At 32.9% G+C, this 27,711-nt stretch overlaps 4 protein-coding genes across 4 annotated transcripts; all 4 read left to right on the forward strand.

Annotated features, from left to right (window-relative positions):
• The first annotated feature begins 417 nt into the window (after nt 1–417).
• Nucleotides 418–2,951, forward strand: STR18 (sulfurtransferase 18). Its single transcript, XM_068609616.1, has 6 exons — nt 418–630; nt 906–986; nt 1,104–1,183; nt 1,276–1,346; nt 2,361–2,414; nt 2,539–2,951. The coding sequence occupies exons 1-6, from the start codon at nt 608–610 to the stop codon at nt 2,773–2,775; spliced, it is 546 nt and encodes a 181-aa protein (XP_068465717.1). The 5' UTR covers nt 418–607; the 3' UTR covers nt 2,776–2,951.
• Nucleotides 2,952–4,921: 1,970 nt separating this feature from the next.
• On the forward strand, nt 4,922–9,112 carry LOC137808486 (26S proteasome non-ATPase regulatory subunit 4 homolog). Its single transcript, XM_068609623.2, has 10 exons — nt 4,922–5,108; nt 5,243–5,356; nt 5,544–5,649; nt 5,884–5,998; nt 6,092–6,301; nt 6,505–6,808; nt 7,633–7,756; nt 8,053–8,156; nt 8,349–8,417; nt 8,815–9,112. The coding sequence occupies exons 1-10, from the start codon at nt 5,097–5,099 to the stop codon at nt 8,863–8,865; spliced, it is 1,209 nt and encodes a 402-aa protein (XP_068465724.1). The 5' UTR covers nt 4,922–5,096; the 3' UTR covers nt 8,866–9,112.
• A 1,795-nt stretch (nt 9,113–10,907) lies between these two features.
• Nucleotides 10,908–19,790, forward strand: LOC137808485 (Glycosyl hydrolase family 38 protein). The gene is made up of 28 exons (XM_068609622.1): nt 10,908–11,362; nt 11,445–11,528; nt 11,611–11,699; nt 12,359–12,533; nt 13,573–13,785; nt 13,878–13,949; nt 14,105–14,218; nt 14,322–14,422; nt 14,503–14,596; nt 14,700–14,867; nt 14,972–15,061; nt 15,303–15,368; nt 15,445–15,501; nt 15,581–15,800; nt 16,062–16,195; nt 16,518–16,583; nt 16,666–16,725; nt 16,962–17,033; nt 17,564–17,611; nt 17,727–17,846; nt 17,952–18,017; nt 18,226–18,338; nt 18,420–18,510; nt 18,715–18,825; nt 18,905–19,000; nt 19,071–19,118; nt 19,271–19,339; nt 19,512–19,790. Exons 1-28 carry the CDS (start codon nt 11,150–11,152, stop codon nt 19,698–19,700), a joined length of 3,039 nt encoding a protein of 1,012 aa, XP_068465723.1. The 5' UTR covers nt 10,908–11,149; the 3' UTR covers nt 19,701–19,790.
• Nucleotides 19,791–24,419: 4,629 nt separating this feature from the next.
• LOC137805980 (Senescence/dehydration-associated protein-like protein) lies at nt 24,420–27,140 on the forward strand. The gene is made up of 4 exons (XM_068605854.2): nt 24,420–25,404; nt 25,680–25,846; nt 26,429–26,513; nt 26,717–27,140. Exons 1-4 carry the CDS (start codon nt 24,476–24,478, stop codon nt 26,904–26,906), a joined length of 1,371 nt encoding a protein of 456 aa, XP_068461955.1. The 5' UTR covers nt 24,420–24,475; the 3' UTR covers nt 26,907–27,140.
• The last annotated feature ends 571 nt before the right edge of the window (nt 27,141–27,711 follow it).

Genomic DNA, 27,711 nt, shown 5'->3' on the forward strand with positions numbered 1-27,711 from the left:
TTGTTTAAAAGTCTAAATTTAAGTTACTTAAGTTTATTTTTTTAATATTTACAAAAGTTAATGTAATACATAAGTGTACGTCCACTAATTAAAATGTAAGAACAAAAAGTATAAAATAAAATTTGATAGAAGTTGAAATGAAGTATTATAATTTAATGAAAACAATAAAAACAATGAGATTTGAATGTAAATTTGAATATGCAAACACTCTGCATACCTTCTTCATGCATCTACAAAATTTTTAGGTAAAATGGAAACAACATTAGTGTTGACGTGTGTCATTATTCAAATCTAAATGAGGGATATCAATGTTCATATGTGAAATATTAAAATCAGTATAAATTAATATATTTTAAAATTGAATGGTAAAATGGAATCCGACACACCCTGCTACTAATCTGACGCGTCACGCAATTCAATCGCTGTTCTGTTTTTTTTTAATACTCAATTCAATAGCTTTCAGTTAAACCTCCCCATCCACAAGAGTTGGGAACTTTACAGTGCCAAACACAACAAAACCACCACAATTCCTCTTCCTCTATTTTTCCCTCTTCTTCCTTACCCTATAAATATCACCAACCATAATAAACACCACCCACTTCTCCTCATGGGTTCTATTGGAATCAAAAGGTTTTCACTACTCTCTTCACCATTTCCTTTAATTAACACTTTCCTTATACACACTTTCAGATATCACTCAACTATTACAAATCTTAGTTTACAATAATAACTTCCACTTTTTCTCTTTTTCTTTCTTATTAAGCAGCAATATGCTTTCTTCATTATTCATGATTTTTTAATTATTATCTCTTATCATCATGGGTGGTGTTTGGGTGTGTGGTTCTCTTTATTCTCCTGTGGATTACAATATCTCTCTTTTTGTTTTCGTCTTCTGTTGCTGGTAGCTCGGGATCCGAGGTTGTCACCATTGATGTTCATGCAACCAAGGGTTTGATCCAGACCAGCCATGTTTATCTCGATGTCAGGTAACAAATTTTTTCTGTTTTTTTTTGTTTTGTTGGTTGAAAATCAATCACTGAAGTGAATTTTTGGGTTTGTCCATAATCTTTTGGGAAGAGACTGAATGTTATGGTGATTAATAGGACTGTGGAAGAGTTTGAGAAAGGGCATGTGGATGCTGAGAAGATCATTAACATTCCGTACATGTTTAATACACCAGAAGGTGAAAGATTTGTTATGAAGTTCTTTGTTTTGTGGCAATTGCAAATAAATTGTGTAATCAGAATGTAAAACGTTGTGATTTTTGGAGAACAGGTAGGGTGAAGAACCTGGAGTTTCTGAAGGAGGTTCTATCAGCTTGCAAGAAAGAAGATCACATCATAGTGGTAACTTTCTCTTTCAATGGCATAATAAAAAAATTAGTTTATTATCCCTTTCATGCTTAAACTTGTTTTGGATCTACCTTTACTTCCAAATTTATATTTTGATTGGTCAAAGATTTTGAACTTAGTTTCATTTATCACTTTTAATCTCTGAGCATATATATATTTTTTTAATTTATTAGTAACTAGTTTAATAAACAAGAAATCAAAAATACAATTCATGAAAAAAAAAAATTTAATGACTTTTTTTTATATAAAAATTCTCATCTTAGACATTATTATAAAATTTTACATCTAGTTAACTTACTCAACATGTAATAATCATTTACCACTACATGAAAAAAATATTATTAAAAAAAAAAAAAAAATACAAGAAATACGGAGAGACTATACCAAAACTCATATATTAACAAAAATAATATATAAATAATTTATACCTATTAATAAAAAACTCTAAGAAAAGATTAGATGAAAGCTTGTTATACCAATGAAAATACTCTCTTAATAAAGCTTAAGTTAACAAGCTTATCCACACATGTATTCCCTTCCCAAAAAATGTGAGAAACCTTAAATCTGATTTTTCCACAGTAGTTAAGACAAGTGTTCCACTAATTACAGCTCAAACCAATACCGAACCACATTCAAATTATACACTAGTAAGATCCATCTTTTAAGTTTGTTCAATAATATATATAACTTTATAAAACTTAACAAAGCAGATTATCAAGAAAAACATATAAACTAACAATAAACTCTCACATAGAAAATATAAAAAACAACTTTTTAAAATAGTGTGTTATTTCACTTTAAATGAATTTTATCATATTATATTATTTTTAAATAATTATCGCAAATTTTATTTAAAGACTTATAGAAATCTTTAGCTAGAATAGTATATAAGAAGAAAAATAATAAATCTTTAAAAAATAATTTTGAAATAAAAACAATTTCTTCTATCCATTCTTGATTGCTAGTTACTAAAGCTATTTTCTGGTATGAAATGAATTTGGATTGTAGGGTTGTCAAAGTGGAGTGAGATCTGTGTATGCAACTAGTGATCTTCTGAAGGAAGTAAGTATCAATTTTAGAAATACATGCTATTTTTTCATTCTTTTTTTTCTTCAGTTTGCTTTGTGTTTGTGCTAATCAAATTGATCACAAAACCAACTTGTATTAATGTTATATGATTTGACAGGGCTTCAAGGATGTGAGCAACATGGGAGGAGGATATCTTGACTGGGTTAAAAATCAATTTCCAGTGAAAACACCTTTGGATTTGGTTAAAGATGAAGTTCCATTGAAAGCAACTTTGGACTTGGTTAAAGATGAAGTTCCATTGGAAACAACTTTGGACTTGGTTAAAGATGAAGAAGTTCCATTGGAAACAACTTTGGACTTGGTTAAAAACAAATTGCCATTAAAAGCACCATAAAAAATGACCCTCATCAGCTACATGAACCTTGATCATTCTGAATGGTTCACAACACAGGAATATGTGTTATTAGTATAATCTTTTCTCTGCTATTTACTACTTTCAGCTTGTTCATTATCAAAGAAAACAATGTATTGTACCTACTAAGTAATGCAGAAGGGTTTATCAGGGTAAAACCATTCAGAATGTTGTTGAATTATACATTTTTCATTTTATGTAGTTATTTTTTATTATATAACAATAAAACAAAACAAAAAAAAACATCAAATGAGGATGTTTGATGTGTTGTCTCAGTGATAAGTGAACACCAAACATTTAAAAGTAAAAAAGAAACAGTTATTTTATACTGGCAAGATTTCAACAAGTATTGTAATTTTTTTGTTATGCCCACTTATTGTCACTGCTTTTTTCTTTATCATTTTCAGTGTTGGGTAGAATATAGAATTAAAAATATTATTTTTTATCTGCCTATGAGCAATTTCAAATTTTAATCTTCATTGCTTTTGTTTTAAATGAAGGTTTAATTACACTTTTCCCTTTAATATGAATTTGTGTGTAATTTTAATTTTTCAAATTTATCCTTAAAATCTTCTCGAACAACTATTTTTAAAATTAAGCGTTTTTTTTTATCTTGTTAATTGTTTTACCTAGAATACTCAATTTTTATTTTTTACTTACAACTTTTACAAATTAAATTGATTTTTTTCTGTACTCAAAATTCATCAACCAAAAAATCAAACTTTATCTAAAATGAAATTAACTTACAAATATGGATGCCAAATTTTTTTTACTATGGGTGTTTTTCGAATTCGTGATTTTGATGATGAATATTAACATTGACTAGAGATAAGTATAGATGAGTAATATATAATTTTTTTAAATTAGATAAGTATATATTTTTGTTTAAATTATTAGAATATCCTCAGTAAAAATATCTTACTTCACTTAGTATATTGAATTCCAGCCATTTACATAAAAAAAAATCAATAATTATGAATAATAATAATAATAAATGTGAAAATAATATTAGTTTAAGATATACTTTTAATTGATGAACAAATTGATTGTTGCAATGAGTCATTAACTCGGATTGTTAGAATCTGCATCCTGTTTATTTACAATAACAATTATATTATTATTTATAAATAGAATAGTTTAGACATTCTTATGTAAATTTAGTTGGCAATGTATCTTATAAATAATAATTTTAGTGTTGTTTTAATGTAATTCCAATTACACTTTTCTAGTTTCTTCTCCTTCAATTAATTTTCTTAATTGGCCTATTTTATTTTCTAGTGTTAGTCATGTATTATATATATGATTTTTCCAATTATACTAATAAGTATATTTTTATCATTTTATATTTATCAACTACTTTATTAAATACTTATAATTTAAAAAAAAATTCAAGAACTAATTTTTTCAATTCGTAACTAATATGTCAACAAATTTTCAAATAAGATTTTATAATACATGTGATTTTTTTTTATAAAAAATAAAGAAATTAAATCTCCACATTTCACGTAATTTATTATTATGTATTTTATCTTTATTTTTGTTAAACAATTTGTAACCCTTAAGTTAAATGTGATTATATTTTATATTTATAAATATGTTACCATTGATATATTTTTATTCCTCATAATTTTTGTTTTTTTCATTGACCTATAAAAACTTAATAAAAACATTTAATCATTAAGTTTAAATCTACCCTAATATCTATACCTATATATAAAGAAATTCTCCATAAGCAGATAATTTTTTTTATATTTTATTTTATTATTTTATTTTAAATATTTTAGTTATTTTTTATTTTTTAAATATTTATTAAATAATTAACTATTTTTATAAATAATTTAAATTTTTTATTTTAATTTTAAAATTATATATATTTTTTTAAAAACAGTTACTAATTTTAAATTTTACATAATTTAAAATGTAAAATCTATCTACCTGGAATAGTTTTATTTCCATATCTTCATCTTAAAAATTATAATTTTTATCTTTTCTTATTATTTGATTTATTTATTTTTCTTGTCATTTAGTTTTTTATTTTTTCTTTAAAAATATAATATAAATTTTAAAAAATATATATTTTAATATTAAACATAAATATATATCAACAGGTGAATAATAATTTATTGTTCTTTTCCCTTGGTCGAATCTTGTTTGTAAAGAATCGAGGGTTATATCATTACTGTCACAGACCCAGAACAACACCCTCTTCTGCAAGTAAATCAGAGTTCCTTTCTTTTTCTTTTACATTGTTCTTTCTCATCTTTTCTCCACAAATTCCATTTTTAGCTTCTCAATCTTCAACGATGGTGCTCGAGGTAAACCCCCTTTCTCCTTCGTCTTAATTCCAACCTAACCATTACAATCCCTTTAATCCAATCAATTAGGGTTTCTTCATTCGATCATGTTTTTATTACTAATTGCAATTCTTTTTCTGTGTTCGTAATAATAGGCCACTATGATCTGTATTGACAATTCGGAATGGATGCGCAATGGAGACTACGCCCCTTCTCGATTTCAGGCCCAAGCAGACGCCGTCAATCTTATTTGCGGTGCTAAAACCCAGGTGTGGACTCAAACCTTGTTTGTCTTTGCTTGACACTCCTATTATCTGTGACTTCTTATCTCGGTAGAAAAATAAAATGCGTCAAATATTGTTGTGTTTCAGACAAGATTTTAAGAATTTTTTTCAGGATTAGGAAACTGCGGTAGGGTTCAATTGGTGCTGATTTTTTCCCCTTTTGCTAATTTAGTCTAATCCAGAAAATACGGTTGGAGTTCTCACGATGGCAGGGAAGGGCGTTCGTGTCTTGGTCACCCCTACCAGTGATTTGGGCAAGATCTTAGCTTGCATGCATGGTCAGTGTTTGTTTTTTGAAGTATTTGGAACAAGTGCCATTTGAATTTGTCATGTTATAGAATGCTGTCTTATAGAGGTGCCTGTTATTGCAATTTGCAACTGATGTGTCATGGAGCTTATTTCTGAAAATATTGAACACAATGCAACAAATTTGCTGTGACATGTTATTGTGATTTAATTCTTCTGGTTATGTAAGAGTTGATGTTTTCCCTGTTTTTCGTTTCCTGCTTTAGGACTAGAAATAGGTGGTGAGATGAACCTAGCTGCTGGCATTCAGGTGGCACAATTGGCTCTTAAGCATAGGCAGAACAAGAAGCAGCAGCAAAGGATTATTGTCTTTGCTGGAAGGTGTGATTAATTGTTTCTTCTGCGTTATGTTAAATTGTTCTGTCTGTTGTTGTCACTACATTCTTTCTAATTATCTCATTTAATGCTTTTTAGTCCTGTTAAACATGAGAAGAAAATGTTGGAGATGATTGGTAGAAAATTGAAAAAGAATAGTGTGGCACTTGACATTGTCAATTTTGGCGAAGAAGATGAAGGAAAGAATGAGAAGTTGGAAGCACTCCTTTCCGCCGTCAACAACAATGATACCAGCCACATCGTCCATGTTCCATCTGGTCCGAATGCTCTTTCTGATGTACTAATAAGGTTGGTTGGGTTTATTTCTTTATTTTCTTTGCACTCAGCCTTCCCATTTGAACTAAATTCCCAGTTGAGTAATAGAGAAGTCATTGATTTAAGTACCCGTTCTACTTTTCAATTCTGCCCATTTTCTTCTAGCTCGGATAGGATAGTTTGTATTGTGGACTCTTGTGCATATTCTTTGTTTTAACATTGGACTCTTGTGGCAGTACTCCTATTTTTACTGGTGACGGGGAAGGTGGAAGTGGTTTTGCAGCAGCTGCTGCAGCAGGTGGTGTATCTGGATTTGAGTTTGGCGTTGATCCAAACTTGGACCCTGAACTAGCTCTTGCTCTAAGAGTTTCAATGGAAGAAGAGAGAGCCAGACAGGAAGCAGCTGCCAAAAAGGCTGCAGAGGATACTTCCAAACAGGAGAAAGGTGATGAACAGAAGGCTAGTCCACAGGATACAACAATGACCGAGGGTGCAAGTGCAGCAACTTCTGAAGCCAATAATAAGAAAACTGATTTGACGGTTGGTGTAATTTGTTATTTTAGCCATTTTGTTGCTTGTTTTGTCATCTGCTTACTTGAATTATAGAAACAATTATCTAAATTAATTTAAGTAGTCTGTAGGACTATCTGCTATAATTATTTTGTTCAATAGTGTTTATTTTTCATTACCAGTATGTATGTGGTTTGAATCTTTCAAAGGTTGATAGTATAGCTAAAGTATCCTTAATTTTCTACAAGATCATTTTCTTTTTTATTAGGTGGTGTAAATGAAACATAAAAAAAATTATGGAGTCTGGGAGTTAGTTGGTACTGGGAGTCTAAAGCACACCTTTGCCGTCATTTCTTCTTCTCCAATTTGCTGTTTAGCCACCTAAGTTTGACTGTGGCTGGTTCTACATGATCACGCAAGTGAATTTAATCAGAGAACATATACTCCATAGCATCATCATTGCTCAGTTGATAACCGTACCATCTTGTTTTGGCATCTTATAATGTATTATAATTATGACCACTTTTACCATCGTTATCTTGTTTTCCCTTTACCATGCTTTCCGCTGGCTCACTAGAAACATAATCTTTCTAAGCATTTTTTGTTAGTCTAAACTAATGCCAGATAAAATGACTCTCTTATGGATTCTATCATTACATTCTAAATGTTATGATGACTACTGTCAGTTTCGGTAACTTGTGTCTAGCAACATGTTCCTGTCCTCCACCACAAATAATTGATTTCTGCTTGCTTTGTTTTGTATCAGTTCTCTTGTTTTGTTTTCATTCTTCCCATAAATGAGTGTCTGACAATAATATGTGATCTGCGTGAGCTGATTTTTCAATTGAAAACAGGACGATGAGAATGCTTTACTACAGCAGGCTCTTGCAATGTCAATGGACGATCCTGCAATCAGCCATGATGTGAGAGATACAGATATGTCTGAAGCAGCTGCTGATGATCCTGAATTGGCTCTAGGTGAGTTTTTATGCTTAATCATTCTGTGTTTAAACATGGGTGGGTGTTTTCTCATTATGTTGTTTGATGATTGATTTGGTTCTGGAATTGAGAAAAAACGTTTGAGGGTCTGGCTATTTTTTCTCCGTCTGTTTTTGAGGTATCAATGATTTGGCTTTGTTTAATAATGTATAATCATGTTCTCTTTTTCTAATGACAACTTGTTATGGTTATGAAGTTCATTTGCATCTAATAAAATTTACAGGAAAGCTTTAGTAGTTGTCCTGATCACATCTAGTTCTTGTCTTTTATTGTAGCTCTCCAATTGTCAGTAGAAGATAGCTCAAAGGACTCGACAAGCCAGTCTGACGTCAGTAAATTGTTGGCAGATCAGTCCTTTGTATCTTCTATCCTTGCATCGGTATGTCTATAGATCCTGACAATTTTCCATCTTGTTCTTTTAATGCTTGTTTGGTTTGGCGTCATTCAAAACTGGACTTGCAATCATTGAAGCTAAAATATAAAGCCTCCACGTCTTTTTAACTGATACGATGCTAAAATGTAAGAAACTGACATACTATAAATGTATTAATGGAATGATTTGCTTCTGTAGCTTCCCGGGGTTGACCCAAATGACCCATCGGTCAAAGATTTACTGGCTTCTATGCAAAATCAGTCTGAGGTAGGTTTTCTTTTATGAAAAATAATCTGTATTCTGCTTTGTCCTTACTAATTTTGGTGGGAAAAAATATACATGTCCGAGTGGAAAATTGGGTCATTATAACTTTGATCAATATTTGTTTGTTCAAAATTGTATCTGTTTTTCCCTGGAATCATTTAGATGAAGAGAAGGGTGAACATGGTTAAAAAATGGCGATTAAAATACAACAGTTTTCCCTAAATGGAAAATTTATACGTGCAGGTGGAAATATAATTTTTAATTGACCAAACATAATTTTATACGAGTGATATATGAACACCTTTATGCTCAGTACAACACATAACTAACATTTTAAAATTCAAACAGTTTCGGTACCTTCCTGCACTAATTACAATTTATTGATTGTGCTGTCAATCAGCCTCAGCAGAAGAATGAAGACAAGCCACCAAATGAAGAGGAGAAAAAGTAAATATTGATCGAGTCTCTCTTGGCTGTTTTATTTCTGTTCCTCTGGTAGGCATGTTGGAGTGATTTTACTTGGGGCGTTATTACCTTGCTGATTGAAACGGATGTATCTCTCGATTTAATACGGATTATTGAGTAGAGCAGATCAGAAGAAAATATTGTCAATGAGGGTATGAATCGAGTACATTGTTTTTTTAAGGAATATTTCATCATTTAAAAACATTACAAAATCGAGTACACGGTTTCCTTTCCTTTTTCTTATTGTATTTATTTATTTTAGTTTAAAAATTGACGCTTAAAGTTGAGACGTGTCTTTTCCAAGTGCAACACATAACCCATCCATATAAACAAATTTATAATAAACTTTACATCTCTCTGTCAATTGTCCAATTAAAGACAGATGAACGGATTGCGCAAGTGCATTGTTTATTAAGTGACGTGAATACCAGGAAGAAAGTGTTATATAAATCTTATCGATTTCCATTTGTGTATGGAGATCAGTTTTGCATTAATTTTATTTAGTTAACATTAAATAATCACTCAGCAGCTGGTGTTTAGTCATTATCTGTATTTTTCGAGTTAAATTGGTTCACTGAGTTTTTACTACATGTAAATGTTTGAGTTGGGCCCAATGGTTTGAGGTTTTATAATGCAATTAGGTAGAGGCAATTGCTTCCTGCATCATATCACTGCACCCAAATACAAAGGAAGAGACGAAAATCTCCTTAAAAAAAAGGTACATAAAAAAATACATTTCGTATCTCCTTTTCCAGAATATGTTTCTGGATTTTTTTTAGAACGAATTTTTTGTATTACGAATTTTGTTATCCAGAATGGGTCCAGAATAAAGAATATTTTCAGAATAAAGAATATTTTTGAAAATTTAAAATTGTATTGGGTGCAGATTGAAAGGGTGAATTAGCCTTAGGCTATTGAGTCAAAGCGTGCATGTAAACTGAAAAAGGTAAAACAAACATGAGAAAGAAACATGGCAGAACATTTTTAGCAAAGACTAATTTTCACATACATTCTGGCAGTAAAAGGAGTCAAAAAGGAAAATGGAGAAGAAAGAAATGAAAATAGAATGCTTTTATGATTTTAAGAGTAATTCTAAAAGAGCTATTTTCATCTGAATATTTACTTTTAATTTAATGGATTTGGTAAGTAAACTATATTTAATTATTAGCTTAAGAAAATATAAATGATGAAAATGAAAAAAAACTCCTGAAATCACTTTAAGTTACTTCCATTTTAAGTTGTTAATATTTTGATCCGTTTGCTTAAGACATCTAAATTTATTAAATTCTAACTGTCTTGTTTAAAAGAAATATTCACCTACTATCAAATACAAAAATTACTAATTCAACTTTAGATTCATTAACTAAAATTAGCTATTATAAACTTCACCTGAAAAATAGTCTCAAGTGTGATTGAGCTAAAGATAATAAAATATAAAGAAAAAAATACATAAATTTGAAACAAGAAAATAAGAAAACTTTTAATTTATGTTGAAATTATTTAATTTTAGCAATTGTTGTAAATTTCAATAATTTTGAATTTCTCTTAAAATTCTCTTTGCAAATAATGCATTTTCATCATAATATTTTATTTTTTTATAAACACAAATTAACTTATAAATATGGACAATGATATACAGACAATTTCAATTTTTTATACAACCAGAACTCCCAATATTATTATTTTAATACTTTTTTATATTATTTAATTATAAATTTATACTTCATTATATATTTATTTTTAAATCTATCAAATCAAGTATACAACTCACTTATCATTTTCCTATAAATATTTGTCATAGGTAAACGTAAGTTTACTTCCTTTATAGTAGTGCAGCAATTAGTTTGTCATTGACAGTAAAACATACATTTCACACTTTAATCACAGTTGTTAAATGTATGTTTTTTTACTGTTATCAAAGAAACTTTTATCAAGAAACAAACAATGAAACAATGTCTGTAACCTTGGAGGAAACACCCAAAATTCTATCTCAAAACTTATCTGAAAGAGAGCCAATGTGAAGCTGGTGACAATGTTAGACTGAAAATAAAACAAAACTCTTAGTTGTGAAATTCAAAGTTTCAAATAAGTTTGACAGAAGAGTTAAAGAGATGGAAATTATTTAACACATAGGTTCCAGGGCCGGCATAATCTCCACACTATATTACTTTATTTGTGGGGTCTCTTCAAAGCTTTGGTTTTATCCTTTTCCTTTAGTATCAGTTCAGTGCCATAATCTTCACACACACCAAAGTTTTGGAGTCTGCAAAATGGGAACCCCTTTAGCTGCAGAGGCTCTCTCTGCTTTTCTGCTGCTTTCCTTCTATGCAACACTGGTTTCTACCAAATACATCAACTACAATACCGGCGCTGCTATTGTGCCAGCAAAGTTGAATGTTCACCTGGTTCCACACTCCCATGATGATGTTGGTTGGCTCAAAACCGTTGACCAGTACTATGTTGGATCAAACAACAGTATCCAGGTTAGAACAACATCATTCGTTTGTGTTCATTTTGAGCATATAATTGTGGACTTGTTTGACTTCAAGGTGTTCGATGAAACAGGGAGCATGTGTTGAGAATGTGCTTGACTCGGTGGTTGTGTCTCTTCAGAAAGACCCAAATAGAAAGTTTGTGTTTGCTGAAATGGTAAAACGAAGTATATAGAGTAATCCATACATTGGAGATTATGTTATGGTTTGGTTTAATGTGGTAAATGGTAAAATGTTAGGCCTTTTTCCATCGATGGTGGGTAGAACAAAGTCCAGAAACACAAGAAGAAGTCAGAAAGCTTGTGGATGCGGGGCAGCTAGAAATCATGTGGGTACCACTTTTTAATTTGTATTTGCATTCATCTTTCTGAAAGATTAAAAGCTTTTTTGCTTCTTTTCTGTGGGGTCGAGCACGTGTGTGTTTTGGTGTAAAACACTTTAGCACGAACATTGATAGCACATGTAGATAGACAGATACGTAATCTTTAAAACATAGACATATATATACATATATATATATATATATATATATATATAATTTTTAAAATATAGTTTAAAATATAGAACATGACATAGATTTATAATGTAGAAAATAGATTAGAAGTATGTTTTAATTTTTTTGGTAGAAAAATGTTTTTTTAATAATGGAATTTAAAATATTTGTTACTTATTTTTAATCATAATACAAATTTATATAATAAGTTTTTAAAAAATAAATATATTTTTTATTTTTAAAATTATATTAAAATTGTAAAAAAAATTTAAAAATTCAATAAATATTTTTTTGAATTAGACCGATACTTATTTTACGAATATCATGTGGGTGTCTCTCTGTTACGTGTTTTACGAATATCATATAAATATCGATGTGTGCTAAGTTTCTTCAACATTTGAAAAGTGTCCAAACTAAAACTATAGGTAAGAGATAAATTAGGGAATCTTGTTGTATTGTTGCAGAAGTGTTTTTTGACGTGTTTTTGTCGGCAGAAATGGTGGTTGGTGCATGCACGATGAAGCTGCAACGCACTACATAGACATGATTGATCAAACCACTTTGGGCCATCGATTTATTAAGGATGAGTTTAACAAGACTCCAACCGTTGGATGGCAGATTGATCCATTTGGACACTCTGCTGTGCAGGCTTACCTTCTTGGAGCTGAGGTACCTACATTATCCATCACCAAATTTATTATTCAGGACCAAATTCATTTTTTTTATAAAGAGTGAATTGATCCAAATTAAAGTTGTTAAAAAGTAAAAATTATTTTTCTAATTGTCAATAGTTAAATCACAAAATATCAAAATTAAAAAATATTTTCAATACTTAATAAATTTTTAATATAAATTTAATAAAAAATAAAGTTAAAGACACTTACACCTAACTCAAATGAATAATAATTATGTCATAATAATTTTATTTTTCAATATTTTAATTGATTTATTATTTTAGAAAAATATCTACAATGTTGAATTTTATTTTTATCTTTTGACGATTTTATTGAATAAAATTAGTTAATTTAAAATATTTTTAAATGAACTTATACTACTAAATATTTATTTGATGGTTTTATTTATTTATTTGTGAATTATGGATGATAAATATTTTTTACATGGATAAATTTTATTGCGAATAAATATATTTGAATGTATAAATTATATTTTAAATTTATAATAAATAGTTTAATTTTCCAAGAATTTATTTAAATTATTTAAAAAAGATTCAAATTAAGATAAAAGATAAAAAAATTATTGAAAGAGATATATAATGAAAAAAGTAATTTGATATAGTTGATTTTTTTTAAATGCGTTTACAGAAAAGAAGGGATAAATGGTTGTTCTAATTAATGATAATTTCTTTATATTTTAATAAATTTATCTATAAATAGTAAGAATATAAAATAAAATTAGAACAAATTAGTTTTTTTTCCATTAGTTAAAATTAATTTATAGATAAATTAAAATAAGTTTATGAAAAAAATTAAATAAAGTAAAAAGTATTATAAAAAGAAAATGTATAAGTTAGTTGTTGTAATATATTTTAACTTCTTATGATCTTGTTTATGTTCTTCTCCCATGATTTAATAATGTGTAGGGATACTTTGAGTTTTATCTAGAATGAATTGTGCTTTCACATTAATTGCATAATTTTGACTGCTAATAAATAAATAAATAATCAGTTTTAATTTGGCACTGCATGCAGCTTGGGTTTGATTCTGTACATTTTGCAAGAATTGATTATCAAGATAGAGCTAAGCGCAAAGCTGATAAGTCTCTTGAAGTTGTTTGGCGTGCCTCCAAAACATTTGGTTCTTCAGCTCAGATTTTTGCCAATGCTTTCCCTGTTCATTATAGTGCTCCAAATGGTTTCAACTTTGAAGTCAACAATGTTGATATTGATGTTGTTCCTGTGCAGGTTCCAACACTCAACACCTCAAATGCTGATGCTATTTTGCATAGTTTCTTATGCACATGCCTTATATATTTAACTTCCCTTTTACTTTGCAGGATGATCCTCTTATTTTTGACTACAACGTTGAAAAACGTGTCCAAGACTTTATTGATGCTGCTATTACCCAAGTAATAAAAAAATATTTTCATTAGAGTGGCAATTTCCTTACATGCATAATGATTAATTAGTGTATCATTATAGTGGGAATGATGCAGTCACAAAACTAGCTTTGCTTGTGGTTCTCATTTCATATACCAACTAGCTTTGCTTGTGATTAATTTAGGCAAATGTGACGAGGACAAACCATATAATGTGGACAATGGGTGATGATTTCCAGTACCAATATGCAGAGTCTTGGTTCAAGCAAATGGATAAATTAATTCACTATGTTAATAAGGTGATGAGTTATTATGCATCCCAGCTGTTGGTTTTTATGCATGTATTGATTGATCATATCAGCTGAGTGCAAATGCATGGTTCCCTGTGTTTTAAATCTTCAGGATGGTAGAGTAAATGCTTTGTATTCCACTCCATCTATTTACACCAATGCAAAAAATGCTGCTCAGCAAACTTGGCCACTGAAAACTGATGATTACTTCCCGTAAGCATATACATGTTATTGTTTTGTTTGCAAAGTAGCTTATTATCTCATCCACTTATGCACATTTTCTTATAATATAGGTATGCTGATAGGGCTAATGCTTATTGGACTGGCTATTTCACGAGTCGCCCAGCCTTAAAGCGATATGTTAGGATGATAAGTGGATACTATTTGGTATGATACTTTGTACTAAACAAAGTAAAATTGGATGGACTTTTTCTTGTTTGCTCCCAAGTGTTAAAGTTAAATACAATACATTGCTAAAATTTTGATGTAGGCAACGCGTCAACTTGAATCTTTTGTTGGAAAGCAATCAGATAAATACAATACTTTTGGTCTTGGAGATGCTCTAGGAATTGCACAACACCATGATGCTGTCAGTGGCACTGCCAAACAGCATACAACTAATGACTATGCCAAACGACTAGCTATTGGAGTCTCTGAGGTCAGGAATTAGAACTTGTGCAAATTTAAAATTTGACCATGCATTTTGTGTCCTGGATTCGTTTATCTAGTTAAAGTTTCCAAAACCACAATGATTTCTTACAGGCTGAATCAGTTGTTAGTTCTTCTTTGGCTTGTCTTACCAGTAAGAAATCAAGTGGTCAATGTTCAGCACCTGCATCGGCTTTTGCCCAGGTAAAGTTTAAATTTCAAAGAAAAGAATGTTTCTCTATGTTTGATATTTGTTACTCTTGTCCAAATTGTCTTGCCAAAAAAATGTTGAAGACAGTTGTGTCAATGGTCCAGGCTTTCAGCTAAAGATATATCTACAAGACTTGTTTACCATCATATGTTTATTTATCTACATAGATTATGTAGTCAGTCATATTCTTGATTCTTTAATATTTTTTTTCACTACTGTTGGATCTTTTGGCAGTGTCATTTGTTAAATATCAGTTACTGCCCTCCTACAGAAGATGGCATTCCAGACGCTAAGAGTTTGGTAACATTTTCTTAAGCTTTGATAAGGAATTGTGGTTAAATTTTATCTATCATATGGTAAAAATAATTATTTCCAGGTAGTTGTGGCGTATAACCCACTTGGATGGAAACGTACTGATATTGTCAAAATACCAGTGAGTACATATCATTTACTTGCAACATCATAATACAAACCAATTCCAATATCACTTTAAAGGTGGCAATTTGCTTTAGGTTAATGATGCTAATCTTGTTGTCAAAGACACACTGGGCAATAATATTGAAGTACAATATGTGGGTGTGGATGATGTTACAACAAAATTAAGAAAGCTCTATGTGAAGGCTTATTTGGGGGTGTCACCAAAACAAGCCCCAAAGTACTGGCTTCTGTTTCAGGCGTCAGTACCTCCACTTGGATGGAGCACGTACTTCATTTCTAAAGCAACGGGAAAAGGTAAACTTACACTTTTCTCCCATTTTCTAAGTTCACGCACTTATGATCTCACATCAATTAAAGATAAAAACATTTTATTGTACATAAGCGGGTGCAAATCTCATTTTATTAAGTTGAGTTAGACTTAAAGTCTAATCCATTTTTAAGTTTCATTGTTGGTGATAGCATAAAAAAACCTTTACAATACTAGCTAGTGTATTCAAATTAAATTTATTATTTTTTAGCATTAAGCATGTTTTTTTTGTTGTTTCAACTTGAAAGGGTCCAGAACAAAAAACCTATCTCACCTGGGCACTCAGAAAGGTGACACCATTGACATTGGGCCCGGAAATTTAAAGATGTCCTTTTCCTCAGCCTCTGGACAACTTAAAAGGATGTATAATTCTAGAACTGGAGTACGTATTTTGCAAATTTCATGCTGCACAGTAGTTTCCACTCATTGAACTTCAAATTGTCATATTCCATGACCATTTCTTTATTTATTTGTTCACCATTTATTCAACAGAAGTTTCTACTCATGACCATTTATTGTTATGCTATATTTTGTGTATTCTTGACAATATATTCTATTGAATTCATATGCATAAAAGTAATGCATGGAAATAGTATGTTCAAGGCATACTGTCTCACTTATATTTTAGTTTTATTGATTCCATATCCAGACATATTTCTAAGGGTGTGATGGAGAGTATTTCACTATTTTCAAAATTTTCCCAGGTTGATATACCTATTCAACAAAGCTATCTCTATTATGGATCTAGTGAGGGTGATAATGATCCTCAGGTATGTGATTTATTTGCACACACAACTCCAATAACATTAATTTAGTACAATGTATGCTTCAATGGTATGATTTCTTCCACAGGCTTCTGGTGCATATATATTCCGGCCTAATGGATCCCCTCCAACTATCGTTTCAAGATCAGTAAGTTCCTTCCTTGAATCTAGCAACATCTGATATTAGTTTTATATAAAATAGAATTCTTTATATAAACTCTAAATGGGCCACAAGATATTCACAACAAATTCTAACAAAGTACCATGGTTTGCTATTTTCTGATTGTCTTACTATATGCCTTTCAATTTCCTTTTAAGATTTTTATATTTCTAATACTACATCTATAATCTCTATATTTGCATTTTGATTTATTTGATGTGCAGGTTCCCATCAAGGTAATCCGCGGACCACTAGTTCATGAAGTTCATCAGAAATTTAGCTCTTGGATTTATCAGGTCAGTAGTCCAGCAAATTTATTAAGACTAGCACACAAAAAGTATTTCACTTTCACAGTTAAAGATTATGCTTTTTAACTTATATTGTCTAGTCCTATATATTCTATGTTGTAATAAATTTATGAATTTCAAGACACACCAGTGGATGCTGAGTATTAATGTTTCTTATAGCTTTCTTTTATTGAGGCAAGTTAAGTGATACACAATCCAAATCTTTAACGGAGTGAATGCATTCAATACTAGAAGGCAGAAACCATATCACATTATCTGGATCTTACTAGATGATATTTAGCACTGATTTTAGACTATAATTTTAGTGATTCAATAATCAAAGCCTACACATTGTTGGAAGGAAAAGACAAAGCGTTGTAGTGTAAAAAGTTGCAGCTCGTTTCTTTAATTTAAGTTCATTAAGTTATAGATTATAACAGATATCCAATTCATAGTAAATGATACTTTAATTGAATATTTGAATGCCTTTGCTTTGTCATGAATAGCCTTTTCTTACTATTTGTTTATTTACTTTTTAGGTTACTAGGCTTTACAAAGACAAAGACCATGCTGAAGTCGAATTCACCGTAAGTTGGATTGTCTGGTCTCATGAAGTTTATGTTAATTGGCCTAACATGGATTCCGCAGGCTTACTAGTAAAATAGCAAATAATAAGGTTGTGACTTGAGTTTATTTATGAAGATTGGGCCAATTCCTACCGATGATGGAGTAGGAAAAGAGGTGATCACACGAATGACAGCAAATATGGCCACAAACAAGGAGTTTTATACTGACTCCAATGGCAGAGATTTTCTCAAACGAGTAATTTTATATGTTTCTTTTTTCTCTTTATAATGAAATCCTCTAGGGAGAAAAAATTACAACATTGAGTGGTATCATTGTATGACCCTTCAAAATGTCATGCAGGTTCGAGATCATAGGGATGATTGGCCCCTTCAAGTAACTCAACCAATAGCAGGAAACTATTGCCCAGTAAAGTTCTTTAACTCTCTTAATTTCATTAGGATTTCAGGTTTTAATTGTAGATAATGTGAGGGCATGCAAGAGTGGAAAATTGAATAGAAGAACTTCAGAGAGAGAGAGAGTAGCATATTTTAGTTTTGTTGCTTAAAAGTTGATGGATTTCTACAATCTTGATAAAATGTATATAAAACTGTTCTATCTGTTTTTCTCTGTCCAGCTTAATCTTGGAATTTATACCAAGGATAAGAAATCTGAGTTCTCAGTCTTAGTTGATCGTGCCACTGGTGGGGCTAGCATCAAAGATGGTGAGGTGGAATTGATGCTTCATAGGTATTCAAGCTGTCTTCTATAGTCTAAATCAATAGGTATTGTACTGCAAACAAACTATTAACACTATTTTTACCACTTAAGGCGTATTCTTCGCGATGATAGTCGAGGAGTTGGGGAACCACTTGATGAACAAGTTTGCGTGAACAATAACGAAACATGTGAAGGACTAACAGTATGGCAATCTCATAAATTAATTTATATTTCTTGGCATCCTCTTTATTATTGATTGAGTGACAAATTCAGTTTGCTTCTGTGAAAGATGTTGATTGAAACATTCTCTTTCACTAACTTGATAGAAAAGCTAGAAAGTAGAAATTGACTATGTTTTCCTTTCTTCTATCTATATATACCATATCTTTTTTTCCTGTCATATCAGGTCAGAGGAAATTATTATATCAGCATAGACAAACTTGGAGCTGGTGCACGGTGGCGCCGTACAACTGGTCAAGAAATCTATTCGCCATTCTTATTGGCCTTTACACATGAGGTATGACTCAGTTGAATGCACTTATGAAGTTATAATCATCACCATATTAATGATATCTTGTGAGATGTTTATTGATCAGAATTTGGAAAGTTGGAAGTCCTCACATTTGACCAAAGGAACGATCATGGATCCAAATTACAGCTTGCCTCCCAATGTCGCTCTGATAACTCTTGAGGTAGATCAAATGCTGAGGATATCCATAACACTTCTGACTATCTCTCTCTCTAACCAAATTTCTTTTGCAGGAGTTGGAAGGTGGAATTGTGCTTCTCCGTTTGGCACATTTGTATGAGGTTAGTCTATACAAATATTTATCACATATAACTTCAGATGAGCCGAGCCAAATTGCTTAAATACATGTTTAGTGTAATTCAGTTGGATTATGTAATACTGTAATATCTCTCAGTTCTAATATCATATTTTCTCATGTTTTCAATGTGATTAGCCAAGTGAAGATGCTGAGTATTCAACTCTAACCAAAGTTGAACTGAAGAAGTTGTTTGCCAAGAAAACGGTATATAGATCTTCTTCTCACCCTTAAGAAAAAGGGTTTACCCATTTTGCTTTGTCTTTGTGATGATGCACATACTTTCTTAGATTAGCATATAATTTGAATTGAATTCACTTTTGTGGTATAAAACTTTGTATTTCTGGTTGTAATGGGTGATGGTGTTTTTATTATGCAGATAAAGGAGTTGAAGGAGGTAAGTTTATCAGCTAACCAAGAGAAGTCAGAAATGAAGAGAATGACATGGAAGGTTGAAGGAGACAAAGGACAAGAACCTCAAGGACTTAGGGGTGCCCCTGTCAGCAGTCCTAATTTGGTTGTTGAGCTTGGCCCCATGGAAATACGAACTTTCCTTTTGAAACTTTAAAATACCTCAACTCATCATTGATGATTTGATTTGAAGAAATAAACATTGAAAAAAATTCTGTCAGTGAAATAAACATGTTTGATGTTTCTATCTTTTGTCTTCAATTTCTAAGTACAAAAAGCTAACTAAATCGCATTTTATCTCTTTTTTCGTAAAGTATGTCTAAAATATCAAATATTTGGATAATAAATATTGAAATGAATACTATTAAGGAAATAATAATTATAAAATTATATGCAATTATTGTATGCAATATTTGACGATATTGTACCCAATTATATGCAATTAATTTAATAATTATAGAATCTCATGATTAGTATCCTACCTAATTAAATTGTAATTTGGGAGAGAGAAACATCTTTTCTTCTTACCATTTTTTATCATTTTCTTACATGGTATCAGAGCACTGATCTTGGTGCCCTGACAGCCTCTCCATTTTCATCCCCTAAATAAAAAAATCATGTCTGGCAAAGAAGGCACTAGTAACGAGTTCGATAGAAACCTCGTACAACATGCCGAACAAATTCAACAATTGGCAAGGGCTATTTACTCGCTCAACAATAACGGTAAAATGACACGTTTGTTAGCTCTGCAGGTCTGCTTGCCCATAACTCCTCTTCTAATTCTGTTTTTACGAAACCATGGATTTTGGATAGCGGAGCAACCCATCACATTGCATCTGATTCACAATTTTTCACACACACTTCATCATCATTTATTTCAAATGTTAATTTGCCCACAGGCTCAACTGCGCCCATCTCATCTACTGGCACAATTAAATTCAATGACAAAATCACTCTCAAAGATGTTTTTTGTGTTCCTTCTTTTAATTTAAATCTCATGTCCATTAGTAAGATAACCAGTTCACTAAATTGTTGTGTCGTTTTTACTCCACATGGTTGCGTTTTACAGGACTTGGCTACGGGGAGGATGATTGGCTCGGGTAAACAACACGCAGGCTTATACTACATGTCCCTTTTTCCAAACCAAGCCCACACATCTCAAATATCGACCGATCCTGATTTATGGCATAAGCGCCTTGGACATCCTTCTCCAGCGTGTCTACAACTTGTATCTTCCCTACTACCTATCCCACAGTAAAAATCTCATTCCCATTCATCATTGTAGTATTTGTCCCAAAGCTAAACAGACAAGGCTACCCTTTCCTTTAAGCACAATAAAATCTCATTCTCCATTTAATCTATTGCATTGTGACATTTGGGATCCTCATAAAACCCCAACTCATTTTGGAAAACGTTTTTTTTCTCACTATAGTCGATGTACTTGGCTATTTCTTATGAATCACAAATCTGAAACCCAACATTTCATTACATTTGCACAAAATCAATTTCAGGCATCTAATAAAACCATCCGCGTTGACAACGGACTGGAATTTATTTCAATGTATGATTTTTTTCTCAAAAAAGGTATTGAATGTCAACGCACTTGCGTTTACACTCCTCAACAAAATGGGTAGTAGAACGCAAACATAGACATGTTTTAAACACAGCACGAGCCCTCCTATTTCAGTCCAATTTACCATTAGAATTTTGGGGAGAATGCGTTTTAACCGCCACATATATCATTATCGCTTGCCATCACCTTTATTAAAAAATAAATCACCTTTTGAGCTACTATATAATCAACCACCTTCACTTTCTCACCTAACAACTTTTGGTTGCCTTTGTTACGCAACTGTTGTTTCACCTAAGCAAAAATTTGATCCGCGTGCCCGACAATGCATCTTCATTGGTTATCCTCACAGTAAAAAAGCATACAAATTATTTGATATAGATGCAGGCACTTTTTTTACAAGTCGGGATGTCATCTTCCATGAAAGTGTTTTCCCATTCTGCCAACAGTCACAGACACAATCCTCACCTCCATTACAAGGTATTTTGCCCACTGTTGACATTGACTTACCCACTCCTGTCCAACATTCACTCGATCAACCTTCTTCTCTTACTCATCACAATGCACCTGAACCTCCATCAAACCAACCTTTTTCTCCTACTCGTCACAATACACCTGAACCTCCATCAAACCAACCCTCTTCTCCTACTCGTCACAATGCACCTGAACCTCCATCAAACCAACCTTATTCTCCTACTCGTCACACCTGAACCTCCAGTAGACCAACCTTCTTCTCCCATGCCAAGAAGTTTAGCACCCATTACCAAACCTTCTCCAACCGACCTTCCTGTTCGACGATCCAGTCGCACATCAACCCAACCTTCCTGGCTTCAAGACTACGTAACGGGATCCCAAGCCAATCATTCGACCACTGCCCAAAACCGACAGAATGGAACCAGGTATCCTATGCATCATTTTCTTTCTAATTCACGATTTTCTTCTACACATAGTGCATATCTTGCTAACATCACAGCCACCAAAGAACCTCACACTTATGCTCAAGCTATCCTTGATCCAAATTGGCAAAAAGCAATGGACGAAGAGCTTTCCGCCTTGCAGCTAAATCAAACGTGGACCTTGACATCGTTACCCGCTGGACAGAAACCCATCGGATGCAAATGGGTCTATAAAATAAAGTACAACTCAGATGGTAGCGTCGACAGATATAAGGCGCGCCTTGTCGCAAAGGGGTACACTCAGATTGAAGGTGTCGACTATTCTGAAACTTTTTCACCAACAGCAAAATTAACAACTTTGAGGTGTCTCCTCACCATTGCAGCCGTCAGAAATTGGTTTACTCACCAGCTAGATGTGCAAAATGCCTTCTTACATGGCACATTGCATGAAATTATTTACATGGACTTGCCACCCGGACATCATCGACAGGGGGAGAACATTGTATGTCGACTCAACAAATCCCTTTATGGTCTCAAACAAGCATCTCGAACATGGTTTTCAACATTTTCTCATGTGATTAAATCTGTAGGATTTCAACCGTCCAAGACAGATTACTCTCTATTCACACGACAGAATAACTCATCATTTACTGCCCTTTTGATTTATGTGGATGATATTCTTCTGACAGGAAATGATTTGACAGAAATTCAGCGTGTTAAAGATTGTTTATTATAACAATTTCGCATTAAAGATCTTGGAGACCTAAAATATTTTCTAGGGATTGAATTTTCCCGTTCCAAAGCTGGTATTTACATGTCCCAAAGAAAATATGCGCTTGATATTTTGCAGGATACGGGACTCACAGATGCTCGTCCAGACAAATTTTCAATGCAACAATACCTAAAACTCACACCAGACGATGGAGAGTTATTAAAGGATCCAGTCAAATACAGGCGACTCGTGGGACGACTGATATACCTCACGGTTACTCGACCTGACATAGCATTTTCGGTTCGGACCCTAAGTCAATATATACAGGATCCACGGAAACCTCATTGAGATGCCACAATTCGAGTTCTAAAGTACATCAAAGGATCACCAGGACAAGGATTGTTATTGTCATCCGAAAACAATCTGACATTGACAGCTTATTGTGACTCAGACTGGGGAGGTTGTCAGACAACTCGGAGATATTGCATTTTTCTTGGTTCATCTATTATCTCATGGAAGTAAAAAAAACAGACAAACGTATCAAGATCATGGAAGCAGAATACCGCGCAATGGCCAATACTTGTTTGGAGATAGTTTGGTTGCGATATCTGTTGCAGGATTTAAAGGTGCCATGTAACTTGCCAGCTCAACTTTTCTGTGACAATCAAGCGGCATTACATATAGCAGCAAACTCAGTATTTCATGAACGCACAAAACACATTGAGATAGACTGCCACATTGTGCGAGAAAAATTACAAGCTGGATAATCAGTCCTTCATATGTACCGACACAATATCAGCTCGCAGATATTTTTACGAAGGCATTGGGCAAGGAACGATTTTTTACGCTACGACACAAGTTGGGGATTCTTGATCTTCACCTACCAACTTGAGGGGAGTATTAAGGAAATAATAATTATAAAATTATATGCAATTATTGTATGCAATATTTGACGATATTGTACCCAATTATATGCAATTAATTTAATAATTATAGAATCTCATAATTAGTATCCTACCTAATTAGATTGTAATTTGGGAGAGAGAAACTCCCTATATATTTCCTATACATTACTGATGTAATATACACATAAGAGAATAAGAAACATATTTTCTTCTTGCCATTTTTTATCATTTTCTTATAAATACTGTGTTTATCTCGAAATTATATACAAATTTTACAGTGCCATGAGTTCGTAGATCTTATCTCTTTCTTATCCATGTAGGTTAATCTTACTTTCTCTAGTTTTTGTTGATAGAGAAATTATTAATATTAACAAATAATTGATGCCATTATTGAATTTTGTATAAATTTTGTATCATGAAGTTAAAGTTGCACTCTAAATTTTCTAGATTTCTCTTAATAAACTTGGGAAACTTGTTCTACAATGATTTGCAAGGCAATAAGTTATGTTTTAAAAATCAACCATTCATTAATTTAAAATATTAATAGAGAAATTATAAAATTATAAAATCTTAAAATATATTTAAGTTTGAACACATTTCTAGTTATAATTTTTATTAAAAAATATTACCAATTACTTAGTAAAGAAAAAATAGCAGTGACCTAGCGGACTCAGAAAAACAAAACAAAATCAGTTCGCAGCGACATCGACGCGGCAGTTAACGAATCATTTCGCTAAACGCCACGTGTCGTTTTTCCGTTATCAGTTTGTTTTCCGTTTCTGGTTGAACTCCAAATCCACACAACGGTTAACGACCTTGGAAGTTGGAAGTTTGAAACTCCGTTCAGCAATGGCATCTGAAAACCCCAACCAGAAAAACTGTCTCTATCCGCAGGTAATAATCGATGCAAACCCCGAAACATGCTCTTCCAACCCTTCTTCCAATCTCTACCCCAAAATCGACGAGGTCGGAAACCTCCTCCCGGACAACATCAGCCCCTCCGCCCCGCCGCTCGCGGCCGAGGAGGTTCTCATCAAGGTCCCCGGCGCCATCCTCCACCTCATCGACAAAGAATGCAGCGTGGAGCTCGCCTGCGGCGACCTCACCATCATCTGCCTCCGCCAGGGGACGAATATCGTCGCCTTTTATGCCAATGTCGGAGACATACAGTGGCCCCTGGCGAAGGACGAGGCGGCGGTCAAGGTCGACGACTCGCATTACTTCTTCTCCCTCCACATGCCGGACGAATCCAAATCAGATTCCTCCAGTGATGAGGAGGAGAAAAGAGGAATCTTCAACCTCCGCCGGAACCGGAAGAAGAAGAACAAGGACTCTGTTCCCAGCGTGCTGAGCTACGGCTTAACGATAGCGTCGAAGGGGCAGGAGAATTTGGTGAAGGAGTTGGATAAGGTGTTTCAGGAATGCAGTGCTTTCTCGGTGCAGAAGGTGTCGGAGAATGCGAAGAAGGAGGGGGAGGCATTGGATGCGTCGGTGGCGACGGAGATATCGCCGGCGGATTTGCAGACGGAGGAGAAGAAGGAGATGTTGGAGGAGAAGTGTGCGATGTACTGGACCACGTTGGCTCCTAATGTAGAGGATTACAGTGGAACTGCTGCAAAGCTTATTGCGGCTGGTTCTGGACAACTGGTGAAGGGGATTTTGTGGTGTGGGGATGTGACGGTGGAACGGTTGCGGTGGGGGAATGAGATCATGAAGACAAGGATGGCAAAGGGTTCGCAGGAAGAGATTAGTCCCGAAACCATGAAGCGGATCCAAAGGTCGCTGTCTCTTAATTAATCTTCTTCTGCTTAGTTACTCAGCTTCAATTTGTTCTCTCTGTGTTGCTTTTGTTTGTTACAATAGATGATGATTTAAGGCATTTTCAGCACTCTTCCGTACTATGTTTTCTGTTCAATGTTTGTTAGACAAAGTTTTTAGTCTGCGACTTTTAGGTTGTCATGGCTTTTTGTTCGTTTTCTTGGTCTGCTACTCTGTTTGAACCTGAACCTTCAAATAATAACTGATGTTGTCTTTTGCATTGATGTTTATACAGGGTTAAGAGAATGACCCAGATGACAGAGAGTGTAGCAAATGGGGTCCTCACTGGGGTTGTGAAGGTCTCTGGATATTTTACTAGCTCACTGGCAAATTCAAAAGCGGGAAAGAAATTTTTCAGCTTTCTACCTGGCGAAGTTGTGCTTGCATCATTGGATGGATTCAGTATGTCAGTTATCTTAATCCTAACCATCACTGTGATGCTGTTTGAGTTCTAAGCACTAAGCAAATATCCCCTAGCAGAGAAAGAAATAGAAAACCTTCCATCTTCTTTGAAAAGCAAAGAAAATTAGGGAAAAGAAAGGAAAATATATTTTTTTTTCTTACAAATTATACATGTGTGTAGAGCATTGAAGCTATCACACATGCGCAAAGGCTCGAAAGACAAAAATAACTTGAAAAGTGTTTTTGTAGTTGTTAAGAACGTTCTGAGTATGTTGTATTGGATAGCTTTAGTAATATTCCAGTGGTTTTAAAAAAACAAGCAATTTCTGTCAGGCTAAACAACAAAACAGAAAATTTGGTTTGAAATGGCTCACAAAAATAAGGTAATGAAGGAAATGTAGAATCATATAAATTTGGTTGGAGTCTCTTCCAGAATCAGTCTTTAGACATTCTTGTTCATTTGCTCGACAAATTTTCACATGTTTGGGCTCTAAGATCAACCAGGCCTGATCCTGCTATTTAGTAGGTACTATGTATAGTTTACTGAGTCAGTTATTATACTGATGATGTTTTTGTAAATAGGCAAAGTCTGCGATGCTGTTGAAGTAGCAGGAAAAAGTGTCATGTCAACATCAAACACTGTTACAACCGAGCTTGTCACTCATAGGTAAAGTCAATAGATGAACTATCTATGTTAAAATACCTATAGGAGAAAGTATGAAATCAGGTATAATTGAATTTGATGATACTGTCTAGATCTTTGGTCATGCTCTGATGCTATAATGACAAGAATGTATGATGCTTGAGAATGTGCATATCTTGTTATTTTGTAACTGTTTGTGAGCATTTTGGCAACGTGAACACTTGCAGATATGGAGAAGAAGCTGCAAAGGCAACAAGTGAAGGATTGGATGCTGCTGGTCATGCTGTGGGGACTGCATGGGCTGCATTTAAGCTTCGACAGGCTTTGAATCCTAAGAGTGTTATAAAACCTACAGCACTGACCAAATCTGCAGCTCAAGCTGCTGCTGCTGAATTTAAGGCTAAAATGTCGAAGTGATATGTGGCAGGAAATTATCATTTCCATGATGTCTGATCTTTGATCAGCATTAGATTTTTCCCAAGTGTAAAATGCAGGGTAATTCTACTTGCAGACTATTTTTTTTATACCAATTTTTTAACTTTAGAAGAGGAGAGAAGTGAATGATAGAATGGTTGATTTAATTGGAAGAGATAGAGGAAATTTGTGTTGTAAATAAGTGTTTTAAGAATTGATTTGTATACTTTAGCTGTCATTTCAGTTAATTAAACATAGTTTTCTTCGGAGTTAGTTGAAGAATGTTTTTCTATTATGATAGTGATGTCTTGAATCATCGGAGTAGCCAAAAGGGAATAAAAAAATGCATGCATGCATACCATGTGGTCCAACTTCCAGTACATCGTAGAACACACCACTAATTCTGATAATCTGATAATCAAATAATCTCTTAAATATAGAATAAGGGAATACATATTTATATATTATATAAATTGACAATAAAAATTTATGTAAATAATATGTTCTAGATTATTTTTTAAAGTAGAAAGATGTTTTTCTAACTGTTTCACAAAAATTTGTTTCTTATTTTTATAATCATAATAATAATTTATACAATAAAATTTTAATTTTGAAAAATTAATATTTTTTAAATCGGATACTTCACATATACATGTTAGACACCAACACATAATTTAAGAGAAGAGTTCGAGTTTCATGCTTCATAAGTTAACAAACTAAATGTGACGAGAAAATATGTCATCCTTAAGTAAATTGCACTTTACAAGTTTAACCTCTTATAATTTTGTATTTTCTCCTAATCATCATC

Source organism: Phaseolus vulgaris, chromosome 3 (genome assembly GCF_051622355.1).
Source record: "Phaseolus vulgaris cultivar YP4 chromosome 3, ASM5162235v1, whole genome shotgun sequence".
Lineage (NCBI taxonomy): Eukaryota > Viridiplantae > Streptophyta > Magnoliopsida > Fabales > Fabaceae > Phaseolus > Phaseolus vulgaris.

Coding starts and splice junctions, on each gene's coding strand:
- STR18 (XM_068609616.1), top strand. CDS start 608: ATGGGTTCTATTGGAATCAAAAG. Junction 987..1,103: donor CATGTTTATCTCGATGTCAG/GTAACAAATTTT, acceptor GGTGATTAATAG/GACTGTGGAAGAGTTTGAGA. Junction 2,415..2,538: donor CTAGTGATCTTCTGAAGGAA/GTAAGTATCAAT, acceptor ATGATTTGACAG/GGCTTCAAGGATGTGAGCAA.
- LOC137805980 (XM_068605854.2), top strand. CDS start 24,476: ATGGCATCTGAAAACCCCAACCAGAAAAACTGTCTCTATCCGCAGGTA. Junction 25,405..25,679: donor ACCATGAAGCGGATCCAAAG/GTCGCTGTCTCT, acceptor ATGTTTATACAG/GGTTAAGAGAATGACCCAGA. Junction 26,514..26,716: donor ACCGAGCTTGTCACTCATAG/GTAAAGTCAATA, acceptor GAACACTTGCAG/ATATGGAGAAGAAGCTGCAA.
- LOC137808486 (XM_068609623.2), top strand. Junction 6,302..6,504: donor CTTTCTGATGTACTAATAAG/GTTGGTTGGGTT, acceptor CTCTTGTGGCAG/TACTCCTATTTTTACTGGTG. Junction 8,157..8,348: donor TATCTTCTATCCTTGCATCG/GTATGTCTATAG, acceptor TTGCTTCTGTAG/CTTCCCGGGGTTGACCCAAA.
- LOC137808485 (XM_068609622.1), top strand. CDS start 11,150: ATGGGAACCCCTTTAGCTGCAGAGGCTCTCTCTGCTTTTCTGCTGCTT. Junction 15,801..16,061: donor TTCTAAAGCAACGGGAAAAG/GTAAACTTACAC, acceptor TCAACTTGAAAG/GGTCCAGAACAAAAAACCTA. Junction 17,612..17,726: donor ATGCTGAAGTCGAATTCACC/GTAAGTTGGATT, acceptor TTATTTATGAAG/ATTGGGCCAATTCCTACCGA.